At 31.4% G+C, this 23,173-nt stretch overlaps 1 protein-coding gene across 1 annotated transcript; it reads left to right on the forward strand.

The window, feature by feature from the left end:
* The first annotated feature begins 377 nt into the window (after positions 1–377).
* LOC127715747 (carbonic anhydrase-related protein 10-like) lies at positions 378–21,639 on the forward strand. The gene is made up of 11 exons (XM_052221899.1): positions 378–444; positions 8,119–8,166; positions 9,665–9,801; positions 11,638–11,829; positions 12,833–12,928; positions 13,688–13,754; positions 14,656–14,810; positions 16,394–16,519; positions 16,798–16,837; positions 17,184–17,227; positions 20,785–21,639. The coding sequence occupies exons 1-10, from the start codon at positions 378–380 to the stop codon at positions 17,216–17,218; spliced, it is 963 nt and encodes a 320-aa protein (XP_052077859.1). The 3' UTR covers positions 17,219–17,227; positions 20,785–21,639.
* Positions 21,640–23,173: the final 1,534 nt, after the last annotated feature.

The following is a 23,173-nucleotide window of genomic DNA, read 5'->3' on the forward strand; positions in this document are numbered from 1 at the left end:
CTCCGAGCATTTCCTGTGCATATTAACTATTCCTTCTAGAAAAAATGTTTAAATATCTACTTCTATGCTTTTTACACGAACAATTCAAAGTTTGATGAGTGTTTTATTATCAATAATCCCTCCCAACTGTACGAGTTTGGGATTGGAATATTTAACCACACAAAACTTTCCATATAAGGAACTATTGATTAACTAAACGATATAAATCTACAGAAACAGATTAATGGTTTTACACTAGGATTCCAGCTGGTAAAATAGCAGTGTTAACAAATTAACTAAATTAATATATGAATTAATCTAATATTCACTATACAGTGTGAATGTTCAATCTACATATTTTTCTACGTTATAATTAATTGCATAAGTATATTTTTAAAATGGATTCATGGCGATTATTGGAAATAGCTGTTCTTTCATTAATTATAGATAGCCAATTAGACTCAGGTAGGACAATTTGTTTATGTTAGCTTAAATATGTCTCAAGTTAGTAAAAATTTGACAAAACTTCAGTGTATTTATCCTCTTCTATCTACGTGTTATGTTGCTTGTTCCTATGTTTTATTATAAATATTATTTTTGATTCCTAGAAATTTGTAATCTACAACTGCACAGACTTTGATGTATGATCTTATATATTTACAGTTATGCCGTTTTTATTTAATTTTGTCAACTTCTCTTATACTTCATTTTTCTGGCTTTCGGTCAGTTTGTATATTGAAATTGTTATGCAGTCTACCTGATATATTTGCCCTAATCATAAGGGATATTCTGCCAAATTATCTAACATATATATTTGCACGTTAAGAACCCTTGCAACAACTCTTTGAGGGGTCCGTAGGTGACCTGTTGCTAGGCTAAATTTCTGTCCCTATCCAATATACCCTCACTTCCCGTGGCAGTCTAAATTTCTCCGACCTTGATCCCGGACGCCCCTATTACATAAACTACCTATTGTGTTTATTGTTAATTTGTTCTCGTCCTGAACATGCATGAAATATTTGCCACTGGACGTTAAGCAACCAACAATCAATCAATCAATCAATCTAACATATATATGGATGTGCCTAGTGTTCTGCAAATTTCTATATTTTTACAGCTAGGTTGTTCTGAAATTTATAATGTATTTGTTCAATTTCTTTGCCAGGTGTAGTTGCTAGTTTCATTTTTGAACATGCAATTTTCATTGAAATGATATGTACAACTTAAAAATGATATTAACATTAAAATACCTATAGTGATTAAAAAGGAGATTTGGGATATACGTCAATACGACAGCAACCCACGGACTCAAAGAAAGAAAAACCTGATCGGTCAACATGAGGTCTTCAACGATAATTAGGTGTCCATTTGATATGATAAACACTATATATATCCACAAGTCTTGAAGTTTAGAGGGTATCATTTCTAAATCTTCAGATTAAGTAAGTAACCTTGCTCTCAATAACTATGGAAATTCTTTGATACGGTATCCCTAATATTTCTTTTTCCTGTGTTTGTTGTCATTTATACCAAAACATGCATTATGGAGTACTTTTTCCCTTTGTGGTATTCGTCTATTTTGTGTTTATTATTCTACTGATATAGAATAAATGAAATGAAAATGTGTTTTTCTAGCTACGTCATTTCAATTTGTTCCATTGGGTGGTATATATTGTAACGTTTGATTTTGTCAGGTTTTATGGATTTATTACTTTGTGAACTTACCTTAGAGATCGGACCTTTTGATAATACTCTTCTTTGTTTATTAACGATTGCATAAAGTCAGGAAATCGTTTTGTGCTTGGTGTTTTTTGGGGGGAATTTGATGTTGAAGTCTGATTTGCGGTTGCTCGTTGGAAATGTAGACCTTAACATATGCCACCATCATTGGTCTGTTTATGAAGAATCTATGCTACACTCAGAGGCGCGGTATTTTGGGAGATTACAATGGTCTGTTATTGAAGAATATATGTGGCACTCAGAGGCGTGGTATTTTGGGAGATTTTTTTTGTGGTTGGTTGTTATCTCATTGACGTTTACATTCCACATTTTATTCACAGCTAAACGTCTTTATTGCCAATGGGAAACATTAAAACAGCTGTTATTTGATTCTTGATGTAATGATCCCTAGAATTTAGATAAAAAAAAGTATTAAAAAGTTACCACACTACATCATTCATATGTTCATGAGACATGAGTCTGTCAAATGTCAATATTCTATAATATCTAATGTCCATTACAAATTTCTTTTAGGGGCTTTAGACTTTTTTCATTTAATGTAAAGAACAAGAACTTAATTAAATCCTAACGTTTTAGATCTTGTTACAACTACTTCAATATGAGCCAAGATTTTGTCCAAAAAGATACTTTGCTACAAAATGTGTTATCAAAGTATGTTTAAAGCGGGTAAAATGTCTTTTTAGTAAAGGCCTTGGCTATAATTGTCATTGTCGTTCCAATATGTATGGTTCCGCTGGTTATAATATCATAGTGCCATTTCAGCGATCAAGTAGTTTTCTTTTACCAATAAAAGTACTACATTTTGAAAAGCTTGAAGAATTTGACACTTATTACAATTTCAGGGCCTAATAACGGCTCTTATCATTTTTTTTCTGTGTACACTATTAATACAATAAACTTGTTTTACTGTGATCCTAGCTGCAGTTACCCTTTAAGTTTATTTGAATGACAACTATGATAAAACAATCACAACATAATCTAAACAGATTTTACTCAACAAGTTGTTTGAACATTTTATTATCAGTTTTACAGTCAATGAGCATATCATCATCTTTATGCTGAGAAAACTCATTAAAAGGTTACAAATCACTGAGTTATTGACATTTTATGATAGTTATATAATCCTCTACAGAACATTATTGAGTTGATTGCTACAGGACATCGGGTCCTGTAATTGTTATATTTTCGCTTTGGGATTAACAAAATATTCTTTCAGACTTTGACGGGAAATGACATTGCAGAACTATTATTTAGTTCATTTGTTTTAAGAAACTATTTTCGATATGCAAACGTGACATATATGCCTGATTACTTTAAGTGTTTTAAGATAGTTTTCATCTATTTTTTTTACATTTTAACTGTCGAAGGTTAGGGATAGGTTGGCCTGTTTAAAGTCTTTCACGTTTTAAAAGTACCCATAATAAGCGAAAGAAAATTAGACGCGTAATCGTTGTCGATTTTTCTGCAAGGTTTTACAATACTCATTATTTTATTTCATTACTGTATTTAGTTATTTATGTTCGGATTAAGACTAAATTTAGGTTTTTTTTTTAATAAACTAATAGAATTGAATGTATTTTTGAGATTAATAGACCTTATACATGGACCAAAATGCTCAGTGGGGAGGTCTCGTAGTTCCCAGTTCGTTTTGGAGTATGTTGATTGTTGGAACGATCAATGGCCAGTTCTCATACCAAAGCTTAAATTTTCATTTGCTGTATATTCGCTAAGCAATTATTTCCTAAAGACAGATGCTGCTCTTAGGAACTGACAATCTTCAAGCTTTAATGTCAAGTCAATACCTGCGAATGGCTGTGTTCAAATGACTATTTTAATTATTGATCCTTTTCAGGAATCTTCAGACCATAAACATACTAAAAATGTGTAGCTTATTAAATTTTGTCAAAAGATGAATAATTTATAAATCTAGGGAATTTAAAAAGGACAATATTTTTTTTCGAATTCAATACTGCTATCGATATTCATACTTTGCAATTCTATACTATATTACATTCTGAAGAAACATGATTGAATAGCTACTTCAACAAAACATGCAATAATCATCTAACAAGTCATTACTTCCAATTTAGTATCCATCAACCATGCCTTTATATATCCTCTAATCTATTCATATGATATTTAGGTTTATTAATGTTATTGTCAAAGCTATCTACTTTTACAGACTTCCGTAAAGTGTACTAAACATTCTGCAAGGACAAAGCAATTGTTTGGATCAAACGTATTTTAAGATTAAAAAAAACTACATATTTCTAGTTTGGAATGTACATATATATATATACAAGTCTAAATTGAAAACAATATATATATATATATATATATACATATATACATTAAAATCTAAAAACATGCTAGAATAAAAAAAGAATTGGATATAAGTGGAATATTAGACTTTCGTGTGTACAACATGTGTTCCTGGAACAATCTTCATTAGTTGCGCTTATGACAAAAACAATTGTTCACGACTCAAAATTAAAATTACAACTGGAAAAGATTAAATGGCTACCAAAATTTAACATAACACAAATGTCGAAGATTGAAATTTATCAAAATATGAAATAAGAATGGTGATGCGACTTCTTGTTATCTTTGTTTGACTTTTGGTGCTTTCATTATCATACTGTTTTAGACACTGTATGTTTGGATTCTATAATACCGATACATATATAATGAAGTCAGTGCTTTTAGCTTAATCGAATTTAATGTATTTTAACAATACCGTTTTACACTTTTTTTGAAGCCAGTGCTTTTAGCTCAATCGAATTTAATGTATTTTAACAATACTGTTTTATACTTTTTATGTATTAAAAAAATGATGTTATAACATATACAGTTTTTAGTGGGATTGCTCGATCTTTGGTTTTCTAGGAGTTGTTTTATAGGTAGTCATTCAATTTTTCTTGCGGCTATGGTGTTGTCCGTTCTTCTTTTTCCTTGAATTTTGCTTTTATGGTTACACTTTGGTATCTTATTACTTTTTGTACATTGGATTGTCTAACAGTCTTAAATGTTGATACAAGTTTCCATATTTTGCCTTAGTATTGTCCTTTTCAAAAGGGGAGGTTAAAACCAGGTTGAACTTAACCAAACCTCTCAATTACATGATAGTCTTTATAATTTTGCAATCCCTGCTTTGGAAGTCTGGCATTTCAAGGACATGTACCTTATTTTCATTCTAGTCTCTCTGAGTATCACATCATGATGAACATGTGTTTTTAGTTTCAGAACACACCTTCAACGTAGGCAAACATCATTAAACCAAAATTTTAGTCTGATTCGAGACGGACTAACGGACGGCCGAACGAACATATGGGAAATATACTCTGAGGAAATATACCCTTCTCTTTACTGTCGTATGGGATGCATATACATCTACGTATTATCATAACTTCTGTCATCGATTTATGTGATTTTTAAATATTCATGGTTCGTTATTTGATATCTGCTCATACAAAACAATTGATATATCAGGTCTTCATTGTACCTCGTTTTAAACATACATGACATATTTGCCACTGGACGTATATCAGCTAACAATGAATCAATCATCTTTATTGTAACAAACTTTACTGTAATTCTTTTTCGTCACCTCTTTGTGTATACATGATAATGTTTCCTAAATAGAACTTTTACTTTCAAGTGAAATTGATGTGTGGGAAACATATATTAAAAGTCTAGTTACACCATGTTTGTAAACTCCATTGAAATTTCATTTTGATAATAGCAATAATATGATTTTCTTTTTCGTTTACGTGTAGGGATTCTGTGTCATGAAATGATAAAACATATTCTTTCTTTATATCTTCCACTAATGAGATTTGTAAGAATGAGTGGTCCACAGTACATCAAGCACTGCGTATTAATTTTTAATCCTATAACGGTTTGCAACGGTATTTCTACATGCAGTGTACTATATAATATTGCATGTTGAACAAAATATTAAAAATAAAATTCTTAGTCTTTCCTATCAATAAGCACCTAGTGTTGTGTGATTCTTTAATGAAGTGATACCGTAGTGTGTTACCGCTAACTAGTTCTACCGTCAAGTATGGTAAATACAACATTAACTCACATAGTATAAAACGTCAGTGTTTTTCATATCCGTATAATATCGTTTTAATCATTATAAACTATGGTCCTAGAAATCGTACATTTGTGCAATTTTATAGAATAATGTTAATTTTCAGAAGAATAAAAAAACAATGACAAATGAATGTTTTAAAAAGAAAATATATCTTAATTTGACAGGAATGTGTCAAAGGATTGACATCTTGGCGACAGTACTGCTATTATGATCAGAGCTAAACCTAACTGGACAGATATTGTGTTACCTTCTTAAGACTCCTGGGAGTTTGTCTATAATTCTACTCCTTATTACAACTGACAGAACAGAAACAAAGACTAGTTCCCTCGTTAAACGACACGACCAAATCAATATAACAATTTTCTCATAGACGTTACGCTAACAAACTCTGATTTGTCCATCACGTTTTGTAATTTCTAACTTCAAAGTTGATATTTCTCATTTACGTTTATAAAATGAGAATTACTATCTGACGCTGATATTAGAGGAAATATTCGAACAAATTGGTAATGCGACTTCTACATAAAACAAATTATATGAAGAAAGACAAACACAATTAGAAATTAGAAAAATTGTAACAATAAAACTGTCGAGACATTCATTCGTCTTATCTGTATTTATACATCGATGCATACAATTTACTATATATGTTGTTAATGTAATTCCAAAAACTCATTATTTTCGGAAAAGATGGAAAGTGAGAGTATTAAACTTGAAATGAGATGAAATAATTTGTCATATGAATAAAAAGATGTGTGGTATACATAAATGAGACAGCAACCGAACGATAAAATTTCATAAAAGTCAATCAGAGCGCAACATACAGTCGTCAACAACAGACAGCTGTATAAACAATATGTGAAGCTATAAAATAAGAATAATAATTTTATAACTTTGGTGCGTACTAAGCGTTTTTATGGATTTACCGTCATATGGAAAACTCTAACCAACAATAAAAAGTTAAATCACAAAAATATCGAACTCCAAGGAAAATTCAAAACGGAAAGTTCTTTATAAAATGTCAAAATCAAAAACCCAAACACATCAAATGAATGAAAAACAACTGTCATATTCCTAACTTGGTACAGGCATTTCCTTATGTAGAAAATGGTGGATTAAACCTGGTATTATAGCTAGCTAAACCTCTCACTTGTATGACAGTCACTTAGAATTTCATTATATTGACAACAATGTGTGAGCAAAACAAACAGACATAATAGTTAAAAATGTCGAAAATTGGGGTACAGCAGTCAACATTGTAATATAATCTTAATCACTATAAAAACATAAAACTATTTCAACAAAGAAAAACAAAATGGCATATAGACACTCTTTAGACAAAGTACATAAGCAAAATTGAAAGACAAGAATACAAAATTGGCCATAGCACAATAACACAATGACGGGATGAATAAGTACCGAGCCACGAAAGTCAATTGGTATAAAAGTACTGCGGCTTGAATAAGGGAAGACTTAAATGACCACACGAAATCGAAAAAGAATAGATTGATAACTCTAAGATCACTTTTGCTAGAGCTGGTTGGAACCTTAGTTTCCAAACAACTTCTTGATTAAAAATTACTCAGGTGATCATGCCCTCGGGCCTATAGCTATCAGTCCACCAGCAAAAGTTGACACCGTGCTAGAAAATGTTCACACTATATATATTTGGTACATCCGAAGCACTTTTCTTTATTTCGCCTTTAGTCGTTTAGAGTCTATACATGTTGGGAATGAATTTCACAGAAAACATCAAAGATCTGTTATTAAAACCCAATTATCCAAATAACGAATACCAGTTATTTAATATCAAATTATATGACAGACTGCAATTACTGACGAGGTTCCTTGCTTTAGACAATTTACATGAGCCTGTCTTACATAATGCACGGGTGATTTACATGAGGCTTTCTTACATAATGCACGGACGGGTGATTTACATGAGCCTTTCTTACATTTCTGGCTCATGTAAATTACCTGTGCATTATGTAAGAAAGGCTCATGTAAATTACCCGTGCATAATGTAAGAAAGAACGCACACAACCTGCTTAAATTGAAAACTGAGAGATAAAACATGAACAGAAAATTGAATATAAATATTTCAAACGATTAACAAATTTTCTTTCACGATATCAAAATGGTACAAAGTCAGAACAAGTTTAAAGTACCGTAAGGAAATACAATAAACAGAACATTACTGTAGGTTACAGGAATTAACAAACAGAACATTACTGTAGGTTACAGGAATTAACCATGCATGTCTAAGTAGTATATGCATTTATTTTCCTATTTTTCAGTTTATGGAACACTATGGTCAGAATGGTGGACGTACAGTGGTGTGTCAGGTATATAAGTACTGTCATAGTAATTCTTATATTAGATTCAGTGAGTAGTCTATAGACAATGGAAACATGGATTGAACGCTTCATTAATTAGTCTAAGAGATCAATACAAGAACAATATGTTTTTTTTTGCCTTTAACGATTCTCTGTTAAGTAGACCTTTACTGACTTAATCGCCTTGTACTATTACTAAATAGGGTAACAAAAAGAAAACAATTAAGGTTTTTGGTATGATTAAATATTAAACCAAAATTACAGAAATGCTGAAAACATTTATACAGTTTTAACATAAGTATATATGAATCTAGAATCAACGGTCTTTCTTAATTAGCATAATTCTATGTTATAACTCTTCTTTGGAATCTTATATAAAACACAACTTTGTTCAATGTGAGTGAATAAGGCAGTGGTAATATTATAGTCTGACTGCTTGCTATCAATTACTACCATAGCTTTACCTTTTAAAGATGATTAGCGTCTTAAATTTTACGGCTTTGACACTGTTTTTTTCAGATATATTCGTCTAAAACTTTGAACAAAATAAAATATATTGATATAGCTGTGAAGCTTATTTCTTTTTACGGAAATAAAAAAAAATCTCATGATGTCTGTACCAAGTATTTTTAACTTGAGGTCTTCGTATTTAGATATAACCCTATATCGCCTATCACAATAGACAGGTGTCTATAATATTTCAAACTCGAAATTGAACGGTGTGTACAAACGTGGTATTTTTATTAGTACTGTAAAAACTGCGAGGCGTTTGGCGGAGATATAAGGAACATGATGGAAAATGTTGTATGACAAATTGTTCCTTCTGATTATATGTGAATTTGTTGAATTGAAAAAGCAGAATGAAAAGGACAACCATGTCTGCTGACATCATACAGATAAAAGAACAAGAACGTCAAATTGTTGTCTACATATATCGTCTTTTAAAATCGTTCGGTGACACATATTAACCATTGCCTTTTGTGTATTGCCAATTTCATCCCACTTTGAATTAAGTTAAAAATATTCAAAACACTTGCAAAACCGGAAAAGTTTTTAACTATTTGTCTCGAGAAGAGAAATGTCGTATTCCATTAGTTGCATTGTTCAAAGCGGTTTTTTCTCAGCCAACATTTTGAAAAGTGATGTAAAAAAAAATAAAAGAAAACATTACAAATGTTGCATGTCTATACGTCCATAATGTATTTTAAGGTTACACCTCAAAGAAATTTTAATTTGTGTCATAAGTTGTTAAGAAAAAAACTATGGTATGCATCTGAATATTCCCAAAATGATACTTGTTAATAAGCTAATTTAATATTTTCTACAAACACTATGAATAAAACCTGAGTGTTAGTATCCATGCATATCACAACACGTCTAACGCTACGTTGGCATGTGGCGGTGAGCTGAACTGCTGAAATTGTCAGAATGAATTTTCAATGTATTTGATGTTACAATGTAAAAGATATATAACTATTTGTTTTATCTTAATTTTGTCAAATTGTAGGTGCTGAATATTGGGGAAAGGCTAATAAAGCTTGGATTATCTGTAGCAAAGGAAAGTACCAGTCACCTATTAACATCGACCCAAAAAGCTTGGTTCATGACCCAAACCTAAAACGATTGAATGTAAGCCAGAATAAGGTAACCTTATCAGCCATGCTTTAGACTACACTTATTTCACACCACGATTAAGCTATAAGTCAGTTCCAAAGAACCAGGGAAATCTACATTTGCCTTTTTTTATTTTAATATTGTAGATAGAGAGAACAAGCAACTTAAAATCAAAATTATCTTCACAGTCACTTTATTTAACAGGTACATAACTGTAGTATCTAGTCTATAAACACGGTATTAGTTTTAACTATGTTTGACGGTAGCTCATCGATACATTCATTGGAATTGCATGACTGCTTATGACGTCTTTAATCTGAATTCATCGGAAAGGTAGTTATATTTAAAGTCGGGGAATATATGGTATATTTATAAGTTGAAATCTGGTTTCGTGCTAGCTTTTAGGACCTGCGAGTACTCATACGTCGATACTTTGTGTCTGATGATTTTGGCCCCTTTTTAACAGAGTATTATTGTGTTTTTTTCTGCTGTTGTACTATAACACTACTGCCCTGAATTGACCTGAATTTTAACCCGGTCATATTTGTTATATGCCAGTCCCGAACCGATAGAATGTACATGTACCTGGTAATATCGTCGTTTGGGTAACTTTCAAATATCAAGATTTGTGCGTCCCTAATCATGGTAAATCCGGAAAATCTTTTCGGACACAAATATAGTGTTATTTTTATTTTCTAACATTGGATCGATACCGTTGCTGGTTGACTGCTAGTCCCCAGCGGTATTGTCAGCTCAGTAGTTGGTGCTTCGATAATACTATGATTTATTACATACCTTTCAAAAACACATTCTCCGTTGAAACTAAGGTTCAAACTCCCTCAGACAAATTTAAATTTAGATGGATTTGGGTATTATCTTTATGTCCCTTTTTATCATATAGCTCCCCACGTGTTCAAATACTTTTACATTCTTGGGTTCCAAGTTTCTGGATTTGAGCGTTCTTGATGATATCCCCCAAAAAACCCAATTCAAAGCATCGTCAGATCAGTAGTCAGTGCTATATACTGAAATAATTTATAACCTACCTTTCTTAAAAAAAAATAATTTTGAAATTATTAAAACAACTATGGTTCAAACTTCAGCAGGCAAAGGTGACATTAGATGGATTTTGGATATATTTTGTAGATCCCTTTGGATTTCGTTTCTGTTTTTAGCTTTATGTTCATTATTTGTGCAGAAATCAAATCGTCGGTTTTGCTTTTTTGTATTGCTTCACATTATTTCACAATGATGCCTTTTATATTTACTCATTGCGTAGGGCCGTATCTTAGTTTTTCATCATTGTCTACAGGTTTTAGAAGGTTAAATTGCTCATTGACAATCATACCACTTATCTATTTCTTATGCCCCAACAGCAGTTTGACAAAAAAAGTTAAATATGCACTGCACAATACTTTCGTGTATTTAAATTCTGTAAAAACTCTGAATGAAAGCAAGAAGGTTATTTCGGATAACTGCAGATCAAACATGCCTACCAAAACCAACACCAAACATCCGGTTATAGCTATATCAAAGTCCATGGTTAAAAGGAAAAAGGAAAAAGAATAACATGTATAGTGTAAATTATTAAATGAATTTTGAATATCATAAATAGCCAGGCGATTGTTTAGGGAAAGATGATGATATCGGCTGATACATGCAGGGTGACATTTAGGGAAAAGAAAATATACAAACGGACGAAAGGACACAACGTTCGTGTTCAAATTAATAACAAAGATAATGTTTGTAATGGACGACAATGAAAATATAGAACCCTGTCAGCATTTCCCCAGAAATAAAAATATCTGCTTTTGACGAATTCTTTAAAATATAAATGATATTAAGTCCTTCTTTTACGTATTTCAGGTTAAAGGCATTTTATTGAATACAGGCAGAGATCTAAAAGTTGTAGTTAAAAACACAGATGAGAAGCCTTTCATCTTTACAGGTGGACCTTTGTCTTATGAATATACTTTATTTGAAATAAAAATACATTTCGGCGATAATAACACCAGAGGATCTGAACATAGTATTGGTGGTAAAAAGTTTCCTTTGGAGGTAAACTGTACTCTTTGGTTATATTTAATTTGCAACATTCCTGTACTAAAAGATCGGTGCATGCTTTCACTTGAGTAGTTTAAGCATAGACAACACAATGAATCATTTTATTCAACATTTTATCATTATTGGTATATTGAATCCAAATTTATTCGGTGTAATTAAACAGATATATCATATTATGGAGGGGTATTTTTCGCAAATACCCCTCCATAACATGAAATATCTGTTCAAAGTTACTTATGATTTGTATGCCTTTCCTCAATAACCTTTGCAATCGTCTTTAAATGGTAGCAACTGCAATACACTACTCGTACAAACTTAGAAGATTTAACTGAGAATATTATGACAACTCACCAATTATACAAATCCATTTTTGAGCATGAGTTGTTCAGAAAATCAATTTGAAAACTCATTTCTCATGAAAAGGTCGTAGACGTTTATTACTTTTGTTTGATTTCTTAGAACGGAAATTATTTCCTATTCTTGGTATGATTTTCATTTTAAAAAGGACTTTAGTGGTATTGATTCCTTCTCTATGTTTAACTGAACGGGAAAAATAATTTAATTCTTACAAAGTCTGTTATTTGTTGGGTTTATAATCAAATAGGTTTTCAAATTACCTTAATTATTCAGCATTAAGTTTTCTCGGGGAAAAAGATTACGAGAAAACGAATTCGCCTGTCTTTTCAAACAGAATAGGTTGCTTTTGGTTATCATCCCCTTCCCCCTTTTTTTTAAAAAATTAGACACAAAAATTTTAAACTATTCTGTTCCTTTTTCATGAGTATTTTACAACAACTTACTTTTGAATTAGTTTACAAATATTTTTACTCAAAAATATGACTTAAAATTATGTTAATTAGAATATAATATATTACATAAGAATTTCCCCATATTTTTCTTCATGTAATACTCACGTGAAATAAACGAATACTCTATAGATGTAAATCATTATAAACAATATTATACATTATATGATTTCATTCGTTCTTCTTTCTAGATCCAGCTGTATGGTTATAATGCAGAAATCCACAAAAACAGCACTCAAGCATTAAACTCGCCAAATGGTATCGCTGCTATTTCTATTTTAGCTCTGGTTTGTATATATGCTTTTATTTTCGTCTTTCATTTGAAAAGGAATATATAAAAAAGAAGATGTGGTATGATTGCCAATGAGACAACTCTCCACAAGAGACCAAATGACACAGAAATTAACAACTATAGGTCACCGTACGGCCTTCAACAATGAGCAAAGCCCATACCGCACAGTCAGCTATAAAAGGCCCCGAAATGACAATGTAAAACAATTCAAACGAGAAAACTAACGGCCTAATTTATGTACAAAAAATGAACGAAAAACAAATATGTAACACATAAACAAACGACAACCACTGAATTACAGGCTCCTGACTTGGGACAGGCACATGCATACAGAATGTGGCGGGGTTAAACATGTTAGCGGGATCCCAACCCTCCCCTAACCTGGGACAGTGGTGTCACAGTACAACATAAGAACGAACTATAAAAATCAGTTGAAAGAGGCTTAACTAACAAAATATTAAGCGATTTAATACTATATATATGTGTGTATGTAACGTGGTGGTGTTCTACATTTATATCTATCAGGAATACTTATTGTCTAAGCAAGGATACCAATGATTATTACAATAAAAGAATAAAAAAAAATAAAATAAAATATGATCTTAATGCTCTATTTATACGATGTTAAGTTTCTGACCACTCGCTAGAATACAGTATACCACATTAGATGTTTTCAGTTGTTTCTGATAACTTGCCCTCTTGAACATCAACAGATTAGGGGAATGTTTAATATCAAATTGATAAATAATTACAGCTCAGCGAAGAGGACAACATTAATTTTGATGCTTTGATACAATCGCTCGACAAAGTTCATTTCAAAGGTCAGCATATTTCATTTGAAGGTAGTGTCAGTAAATCAAATAGAATAACACAAACATCAAAAATAATATACATTTGTGAAGATTAACATATGAATGACAAATACCTTTAAAACAATCATCAAATATACCAAGCGTATAATTATGTACGCCAGACGCGCGTTTCTACTACAATGACTCATCAGTGAAGCTCGAATAAAAGAAGTAAAAAGGCCAAATAAAGTACGAAGTTGAAGAGCATTTCCATTACATCCACCAATTCCGAAAGGTTTTACCAAATACAGCTAAGGTAATCTGAATTAGAGGCAAAAGTAGTTAACTGTTGTTCTAAAACAAAAACTGAAGGAATTGCATGAACTAAAAAAGAGCGAAATCGGGTTCGTCGACCGGGTAGACGTCTCCTGCAAAACCACCCTCATAAGTATAGCAATACATACAAGATTTGATTGAGGAAACTGCTGCAAGGATATATGTTCCTACGTAAAACTGACTTTAATAAGAATTAAAACTATGATAACAAAAATATCCTTAAACGGGGTTTGTTGCCTGATAAATGTCTGGATCTGGGGGGAAAAACATTGGACATTACCTGAATAATAAGTCTTTGCATCAAACATTTAGATATACAGAACCAACGTTTTTTAAACGAAATTTTAATGATATAAGATTAGTCATGGTTATACTACTGTCATATTTTAGTAGTGAATATGTTAGTTGCTTCTTCTATTGTTACCTTTATTCGGTGTGAGTGTAAGAATGATATAAAATTTTCTTTTTCTTTCTCTGAAATACCATTAACATGAATGTCCCTTTGATATCCTTCGCCTCTCTTTTAACATTAAACATTTATCAAATAATTATTTAATGTTTTGCAAAATAATTATTAGCTTTGTAATTGCTACAGGATCATCAATCGCGATAGATGGATTTTCTGTGAACGCTATTTTGCCACCCCTTGATTATTTTGTAACATACGAGGGTTCGTTGACACAACCAGGATGTATGGAAACCGTGACATGGATTATATTGAACAAACCACTGCATATATCATTTTCTCAGGTAATTTGTTGTTAAAGTTTTTTTGTATGAGACATATTTGAAACATACTGTTATTGTTTTCCCCTCATTGGTATATTGGAAGGCGAAAACTGCCTGACATATGCATACTTTGTTTGATTGTTTGTTTTAAGTAAACGAGTTTAAGCATGATTTTTCAAAACAATTATTTTTTTGTCATTTATGTTACATAAGTTTATCAATGTTCAAATCTAGTTAATCGATTAGAAAGAGACAAATCAAGGTAATTAACAAAAACTGAGTGAATCACATAAACTCCAAAACTGAAATAATATTGGTTTTGGACTGCTTAAGGACTATAGTGAAAACACTTAAAATTATAGTTAACCCCTTTACTGATTTAACATTATATCATAAACTGTAATAATACATTTAGGTATTGCGAATGCATACATTTTCATGAATTTTATGAATATTTTTATACTATATCAATTTTGTTCTTTTCCTGTATGAGAACAAGTAAAGTAGCACTTTGCCCCTGAAATTAATTTTACCTTCGCCAATTTCGGTATAACCAACATTTCCAACCGTACCAATGCTGTCAGAAATTTATTTATTGTTTGGTACAATATGTACTGACGGATTCTGCGAAAACCAGCTGGACTACAAAATATATTTCCACAGAAGTTCAAAAGGCAACTGCCATATTCTCTTACTGTACACAGTTGTTTTCAAGAATTGAAATATCAATAAAATACGTAGTTGATAACATAAGAAAGACACTGTCTAATTGGTACCAACATTTTAGTTTTGTCTTTGCTTTTTTCTCGTCATTGCAGCATATAGACGCTTTATGCCCTTTTTATAGTTTCTTTCAGTCGTTCTGGATAACGGTTATTGTGACTCCATGTACATATGTTCTTTCATATTACACATAACTACTGACCTGGCCTTTTGGGGCATTGTTATAATAGCATAAGATAATTACATAACAAATATTGGTTCATATCTAGAATTTTCAAACAGCAAGCCCGAGAGCGCAGTTTGAACTTGGACATAGATTTATATCGGTGAAGTGTTATGTGATAAATTGTTTAGGATATATTTGAAAACAAAACACCATTTCATTGGCTCTTAACTCCTATATGCATGATCTAAAATGTAAAACTAATTCCTCAATAATGTTAATTCTATATTCCACGTTTCAACAAAGATACATTTCTTCGTGCAACACCACAAATATGTGTGTTAATATCAACTCAAATGTAGAAAAAATACACCATTATATAAACAGGAACGTTTAATATACTGTCAGTTTCAAACAAAGTACATGATTTTGACATTGTCTAATTTGTAAGCAAATGGGTTCTTTTAGATTGTTAGGAATAAAATTAATGGCCTAATTCAAATTTGCTTAAGATATAAAGGATATTTTGGTCTGACAGGACTCATTTTCAAGACATTATCGATTGCTATTTCATGTGTCTTAAGGTCTGTACGATAATCATTTAATCTTATTTTTAAATGTTTTAATTGTTTTGAGCGTCTTCATTTCCTTTAATGTTGCTTTAAATTACTTGTTCTGAAACCTGCGTCAATTTATTGTCTTTGACTAATTTCTTCAGTTACGATCTCTCCGGATTCTGAATACTTCAAATGGTAGTCAACACCCACTATCAACAAACAACTTCAGAAGCATAACATCTGGTCACGGTCGATTGATTAGAACAAACATCAAATCAAAAGTAAAGGTATGTATTGTTAGATGTTTTATTCTAGGGTTGATATTGCGTCAGTTATTTCTGCAAGTTATTTTGTATCGTTTAATCATGTTAATAGGTATACTGATTAAAATATCGATAGGAATTAGAACATTCATTAAACATTCAAAACATTTAGAACGTCATTAATAAATAATCGTCAATGAGAGACCTGGAATTGTTACAGCTTGTGATAAAGCAGGCTTTGTTGCACTAGAGTACGTTTGTGAACAAATGTAATATAAATGGTGTTTACGTGTTTCTTACAGGATGATGATTGTTACACCATGAAATTGACATCGTACGAAGGTGAGATGAAGTATATTAGTATGGTTAAGTACCCAATGAACTCTTTTAGTTGATTAAATTCTATTGTGGTTTTGGTTCCAATTTTTTGTTACAATGCATTTGTACTGCTATATGACTTTTGTTAACGCATTAAAAAAATTTGAACAAAAATGTGCATGGACTGTCAACCGTTGTATATCTGCAATGTAAAAGAATGCAGATTTACATGTATTTTGTTATCGTAAGTATTTCGTTTGAAAATTTAGTTCTTAAATAAATGATGCACTTTACTGCTTCTATTAAAATATGCAAAATATAAATACTACATAGATTAAAAATTATAATGACGTTGTTTTATATTTTGCAGTAAATAAACAGTTTAAACAAGAAAGTCCAAAGTGAAGAGAACCTGTAAGTACTGGAAATGTCCTTCAAAATTTATAATGCAATAATTCGTACACATCCATAAGGCAGAAATCAGTGCCTTCTATTTATAAATGGTCTCCCCTATTGCTCGCCATTGTAAGAAAACAACAAAATTAAAATTATCATTAATATGACGTTTAAGGAGACGTTTGCTGAAACATAAGATTTATAAACATAAACGCATCTTTTGCCACACCTCCATTTATCCTTCAATGCGATATTTAATTGGAACTATTGATTTAGTGTTGTTCACTTAACGTCCAGTGGCAAATATATCATCCACAATCAGGACAAACGTCTGGTGTAATTATTTTGTCAAATACAATTCCCGATGTTTAGATCACGCAACAGCTTTGTACCATAGACAAATTATTACAAAACAAATTTATAGCATAACTCACTACTTCAAATATCTATAAAACCCATTCTTTTCTGGTTTCAAGTATGCTGAACCTGGTCAAGGCAAGGATATATTTGTTGATTTTCATCAAATATTGATAGGAATGATTAAGTTAAACATTCGATTCTGTTCCAACCAATTTTTCTATAACATACAAATGGCCAGTCGTCTCCGTGACGGATAAAACAATAAAAAAATTATTTTGGCAAAAACCACGACAGAGAGGGTAAAAAGGCATATCCTTTTGCGTATATCCTGGTGGTGGTAAAAAAAATACAGCTGGCTATCAGTCAATCAAAATCCAGCATACATATTAAAGATGTAACTAAGTAATATAGTCCATTTCAAGCCCGCCCGTTATTCAGTCAATTTGATAGTCATGTTCGTTTCCAGATGCCAATTCAAATACTTAATATCGGATTACATTGTTACCTCGGGATATGGTCACTAATGAGAAGATAATCCCTTGTGACGTTGAGGTCACCACGTCAAACATCAAAGTCGAAGTTACAAAAAATATTCAGAGATTTGTGCAGAAAATGGTTTCCAGATGCTAAACCAAATATTACATATTGAATTGCACACTAGCTTAAATATATAGTCAAATATAATGAGAGGAAGATCCTTGTTAATGTTGTGGCAGATACAGAACCTTACATGACAAGGTGAAAGTTGTTAAAGATAGACCGACATTTGTGAAGAAAAGGTTGTTTTTTTTATTAAATTTCACATATGGGATTGCAAATTTTATTCGATATATGGTAATATATAAGAAGAGAAAAGTCTCTTTCGATTTTGATTCAATATGCCTCTGGTCAATGTCAAAGTAACTAAATGTAGACCAACATTGGTGCAGAAAAGTTGTTTCCAGAAGCTAAATCGAAAAATATATAAATATTGCAACCTTATTCTATTGTGTGGTCACATTTAATAAGAGGAATATATCTACATTTATTGATTTTGAAGTCACTTAATCTAAAAGTCAAGTTCATAGTACTAAAAAAGATTTGTGACAATATTGTTCTCTTCAATCATAACAGAAAAGAAACATACCTTGAAGTAAACAGAGAAAACAATATGCCATCAGATCACTTAATGGTTTTCCCCTTTATATTTGGGGCGTAGGTATTTTAGTCTGCTAACTTAAGGTTTTCTAATCTTGTCCTGGATTACTTTTAATTTGTTTACACATTGGTGTCTTATGGCTTTTTATTTGTTGACACCTCAGTGTCTTACAACTTTAATGTGTTTACATCCTGGTGCCTTGTGGCAGATAGTTCATGTTCAGGGAGGGTATTTGCGAAACATATCAGTCGACAGATGGTAAAGGCAAGGATATATTTGTTGATTTTCATCAAATATTGATAGGAATGATTAAGTTAAACATTCGATTCTGTTCCAACCAATTTTTCTATAACATACAAATGGCCAGTCGTCTCCGTGAAGGATAAAACAATAAAAAATTATTTTGGCAAAAACAACGACAGAGGGGGTAAAAAGGCACATCCTTTTGCGTATATCCTGGTGGTGGTAAAAAAAAATACAGCTGGCTATCAGTCAATCAAAATCCAGCATACATATAAAAGATGTAACTAAGTAATATAGTCCATTTCAAGCCCGCCCGTTATTCAGTCATGTTCGTTTCCAGATGCCAATTCAAATACTTAATATCGGATTACATTGTTACCTCGGGATATGGTCACTAATGAGAAGATAATCCCTTGTGACGTTGAAGTCACCACGTCAAACATCAAAGTCGAAGTTTAGAGATTTGTGCAGAAAATGGTTTCCTGATGCTAAACCAAATATTTCACACTAGCTTAAATATATAGTCAAGTATATTGAGAGGAAGATCCTTGTTAATGTTAAGGCAGATACAGAACCTTACATGACAAGGTCAAAGTTGTTAAAGATAGACCGACAGTTGCGAAGAAAAGGTTTTTTTTTATTAAATTTCACATATGGGATTGCAAATTTCATTCGATATATGGTAACATACAATAAGAGAAAAGTTTCTTTCGATTTTGAGTTCAGTATGCCTAAGGTCAATGTCAAAGTAACTAAATTTAGACCAACATTGGTGCAGAAAAGTTGTTTCCAGAAGCTAAATCGAAAAATATATAAATATTGCAACCTTATTCTATTGTGTGGTCACATTTAATAAGAGGAATATATCTACATTTATTGATTTTGAAGTCACTTAATCTAAAAGTCAAGTTCATAGTACTAAAAAAGATTTGTGACAATATTGTTCTCTTCAATCATAACAGAAAAGAAACATACCTTGAAGTAAACAGAGAAGACAATATGCCATCAGATCACTTAATGGTTTTCCCCTTTATATTTGGGGCATAGGTATTTTAGTCTGCTAACTTAAGGTTTTCTAATCTTGTCCTGGATAACTTTTAATTTGTTTACACATTGGTGTCTTATGGCTTTTTATTTGTTGACACCTCAGTGTCTTACAACTTTAATGTGTTTACATCCTGGTGCCTTGTGGCTTTTTATGTGCTTAAATCTTAGTGTCTGGTAATTTCTAATTGTTAATATTTTAATGTCAGGACTTTTTATTTGTTTTCATCATGATGTCTTATGTCTCTTAATTTGTTTACACCTCAGTGTCCTATGGCTTTTTTATCTACATCTTCAAGCTGCTGTGTCATGGTTTTTAATTTGTTTATACCTTGCTATGTTGTTTATACCTTGCTATGTTTATATCTTGCTATGTTGTTTATACCTTGTTATTTCTTTATATGTAAGTGAATTATGGCTTTTTACATTTTTTAACATTTAAATACCTTGTGGCTATTTATTTGTTTTCGTCATGTTGTCTTAAGACTTTTAATATGTTTACACATTGGTGTCTTGTGACTTTTAGTTTGTTTTTATTGCATTGATTGCAATGAGTTACCGTGATTTACCAGTTAAATACAAACGATAATTTCACAAGTGAAATACATCTGATAATTCTTAGATTAGTTATTCTATATTTGATTTGGACTTTTAATTTGATTTCATCTTGATATCTTCTGTCGTTTTCTTGCACTGTTGTCATTGTTGGCAGATTATAAGAAAAGTGCAATATTAATCACTTTGAATATAAAAAAAAACTTTTAGATACTGATTCTGTGTATTTTTCTAGTTTCAGAATAAGAAGAGAAGTCTTCCAAAGATAAACTCGTGTCTTCCAGGTTATTCATTAATTTATTGAAGTGCCTATATTATTTCCCAGTGCTTTGTGTCCTTGTGTACGTTGCTACTAATTAGGATCAATGGAGGCTACCCTGATACTTATGAAGTTATCACTATTATTACGTATGGTGTAAATGTACTAGTCGTGCGAGGTTTAAACAATACAAATCAATAATTCACATGTGCATATATAGTCGATAGTGTATTGTCTTTCTACTATCCAGAATGCGATATTGCAATTTAAAACTGCTTGTGACACATTTAACACCATGAACAAATTTCATCTGATGTTAATATTGTATATGCAATCATTACGTTATACTGATCTGCAAACATAGGCTGTATATGATATATTTCTGTGTAAAAGTATAGTGGTTTATATTAATATGAAATGATTTGCTGTAAGCCGACAATTTTTTATACAGAATGTCAGGCGATCTATCTAGGTATACCATTGTTATGATTAAGATGCTTACCATAGACATTGACAGTGATTGTTATCTAAAAAATAATATTTCCTCCTCCAGAGACGTATAAAGTCACATTATTCCTAACATTTTGCTAGTTTCATTGTGCTGCGTTATATCATTTTCAGACAAATGTCCTATAACGCGAGGAAATGCATTATCGTTCCACAATAAATGTCATACTATACAACAGTTTGGAATTGATTATCACAAATAATAACAGTTATTAAAGGGATTGAATATATCAAGGAGTCTCTCTGTCATTTGTCATCCAATATGTAAAATTAATAATACAATGTTACAAAGTTCATCAATAATAAATTTAAAAATGCCTAGCATTCAAACTGCCATAATGTTTTTAATTTATCGTGTAAGTGTTGTGATTAGATTGCATGCAGTAGTAAATTTGAATCATGAATTCATTAACATTTTCCCTTCTTTTGAATGATACTGGTGGGGAAATCAAAATTGACATTTTTCATCAAATCTTATCTCTTTGGTCGCATTTTTATTCTTTCGTGAATATAATACAAAACACAGAATACAGCAAACTCGAAGCTTCAATATTTTGTATATCTAAATTTGGTCATATAGGTATATCATTCAAACATATAATATTACTTTAACTTCAAAATATTTCCAAACAAAAAAAAATGCACTTTGCTGGCAGTTCTTACTTATTTACCTTACTCTTGCAGAGTGCTTACTTACAAATTTTAAACACAAAACAGCTTTGGATACGAATCATTCCTGCCAATCATGAATTGAGAGCATAGATGCATTTTCACAGCATAGCTATTCATGATGGTATATTTTGACATTAACTATAAACTGTATGTGGCATAAGAGCCAAGCCATGGCAAAAGCAAAACAAATTTAATATTTTTCAAACGAAATAGCACATTATAATTTTTATGTTGATGTTGTTTACCATGCCCATAAATTTAGATACAATACGGGTAAACTTATCAATCCTTTAAATAAACTTACTAGTATTCTAAAAGGTTACCAATTCAACACTGTAATTAGATTTTGAATATTGTTTTTGTTGGTATAAATATTGATTTTGATTTCAGTAAATTAAAACTAAACTCAATAAAAAAAAAAAAAAATATTACTTTAACCGAAAAGTTTACTTTACAGGCTCTTGAATAAAACCATTGAATGCAGTTATAAATGGTGAGCGCAATCCGAAAACGCAAATTATCAAAATAACATATTCAGATTTATGCATCAAAACGCTTGTTTGAGGTTCACTTAAATTAATACTCTACGAATAGATTGATTTAGTGTTAATGTTTAACGCCACTCTTATCGCTCTATGTTATAATCGTGGCGGACAGTTTGTTTTGGCGGAGGAAGCTTGTTTATCGGGAGAGAACCCTGACTTTTGGCAGGAAAATTAACCATCATGGTAAATTTAGATCGGAGTCTAGCGCTTCTGCACGAACAAGTTTCGAACTCACAACATCAGTGTTGACATATTGCCATTGCCGGTGATGATTGTAGATACGCTTCTTAGATCACTCGGCCACCTAGGCCTCTAATTCTCTAAATACCGTGGTCATTGTATTATACATGTACAATTTTCAGTCACAAAATTATGTATATGTACATGTAGTACGCACTTAACATTGAGTGAAGATTTCAGTTTATAATTCTGTAAAAATTTAAAATTTGTAAATTGTTTTACTAAATTTTATCATCAATATATAGATAAATTGTGGAGGAATGATTCCATCTGCAGGAATTTGATAAAACATGGGAATTCATACCTATTATAACGCTAATATGTATACTATAATATGTAAATAATAAGCATGTGTCAATAACAAGAGATATATTCCCCCTTATATATTTGGTAGATGCATT

The sequence above is a fragment of the Mytilus californianus genome, unplaced genomic scaffold (genome assembly GCF_021869535.1).
Source record: "Mytilus californianus isolate M0D057914Y unplaced genomic scaffold, xbMytCali1.0.p SCAF_9, whole genome shotgun sequence".
In the NCBI taxonomy this organism is placed as follows: domain Eukaryota; kingdom Metazoa; phylum Mollusca; class Bivalvia; order Mytilida; family Mytilidae; genus Mytilus; species Mytilus californianus.

What these genes read in the sequence shown, in the direction of transcription:
- LOC127715747 (XM_052221899.1), top strand. Translation starts at nt 378, where the DNA reads ATGGATTCATGGCGATTATTGGAAATAGCTGTTCTTTCATTAATTATA. An exon ending in AGATAGCCAATTAGACTCAG is followed by an intron (nt 445 to 8,118) that starts GTAGGACAATTT and finishes CCTATTTTTCAG; the next exon opens with TTTATGGAACACTATGGTCA. An exon ending in ACATCAAATCAAAAGTAAAG is followed by an intron (nt 16,520 to 16,797) that starts GTATGTATTGTT and finishes TGTTTCTTACAG; the next exon opens with GATGATGATTGTTACACCAT.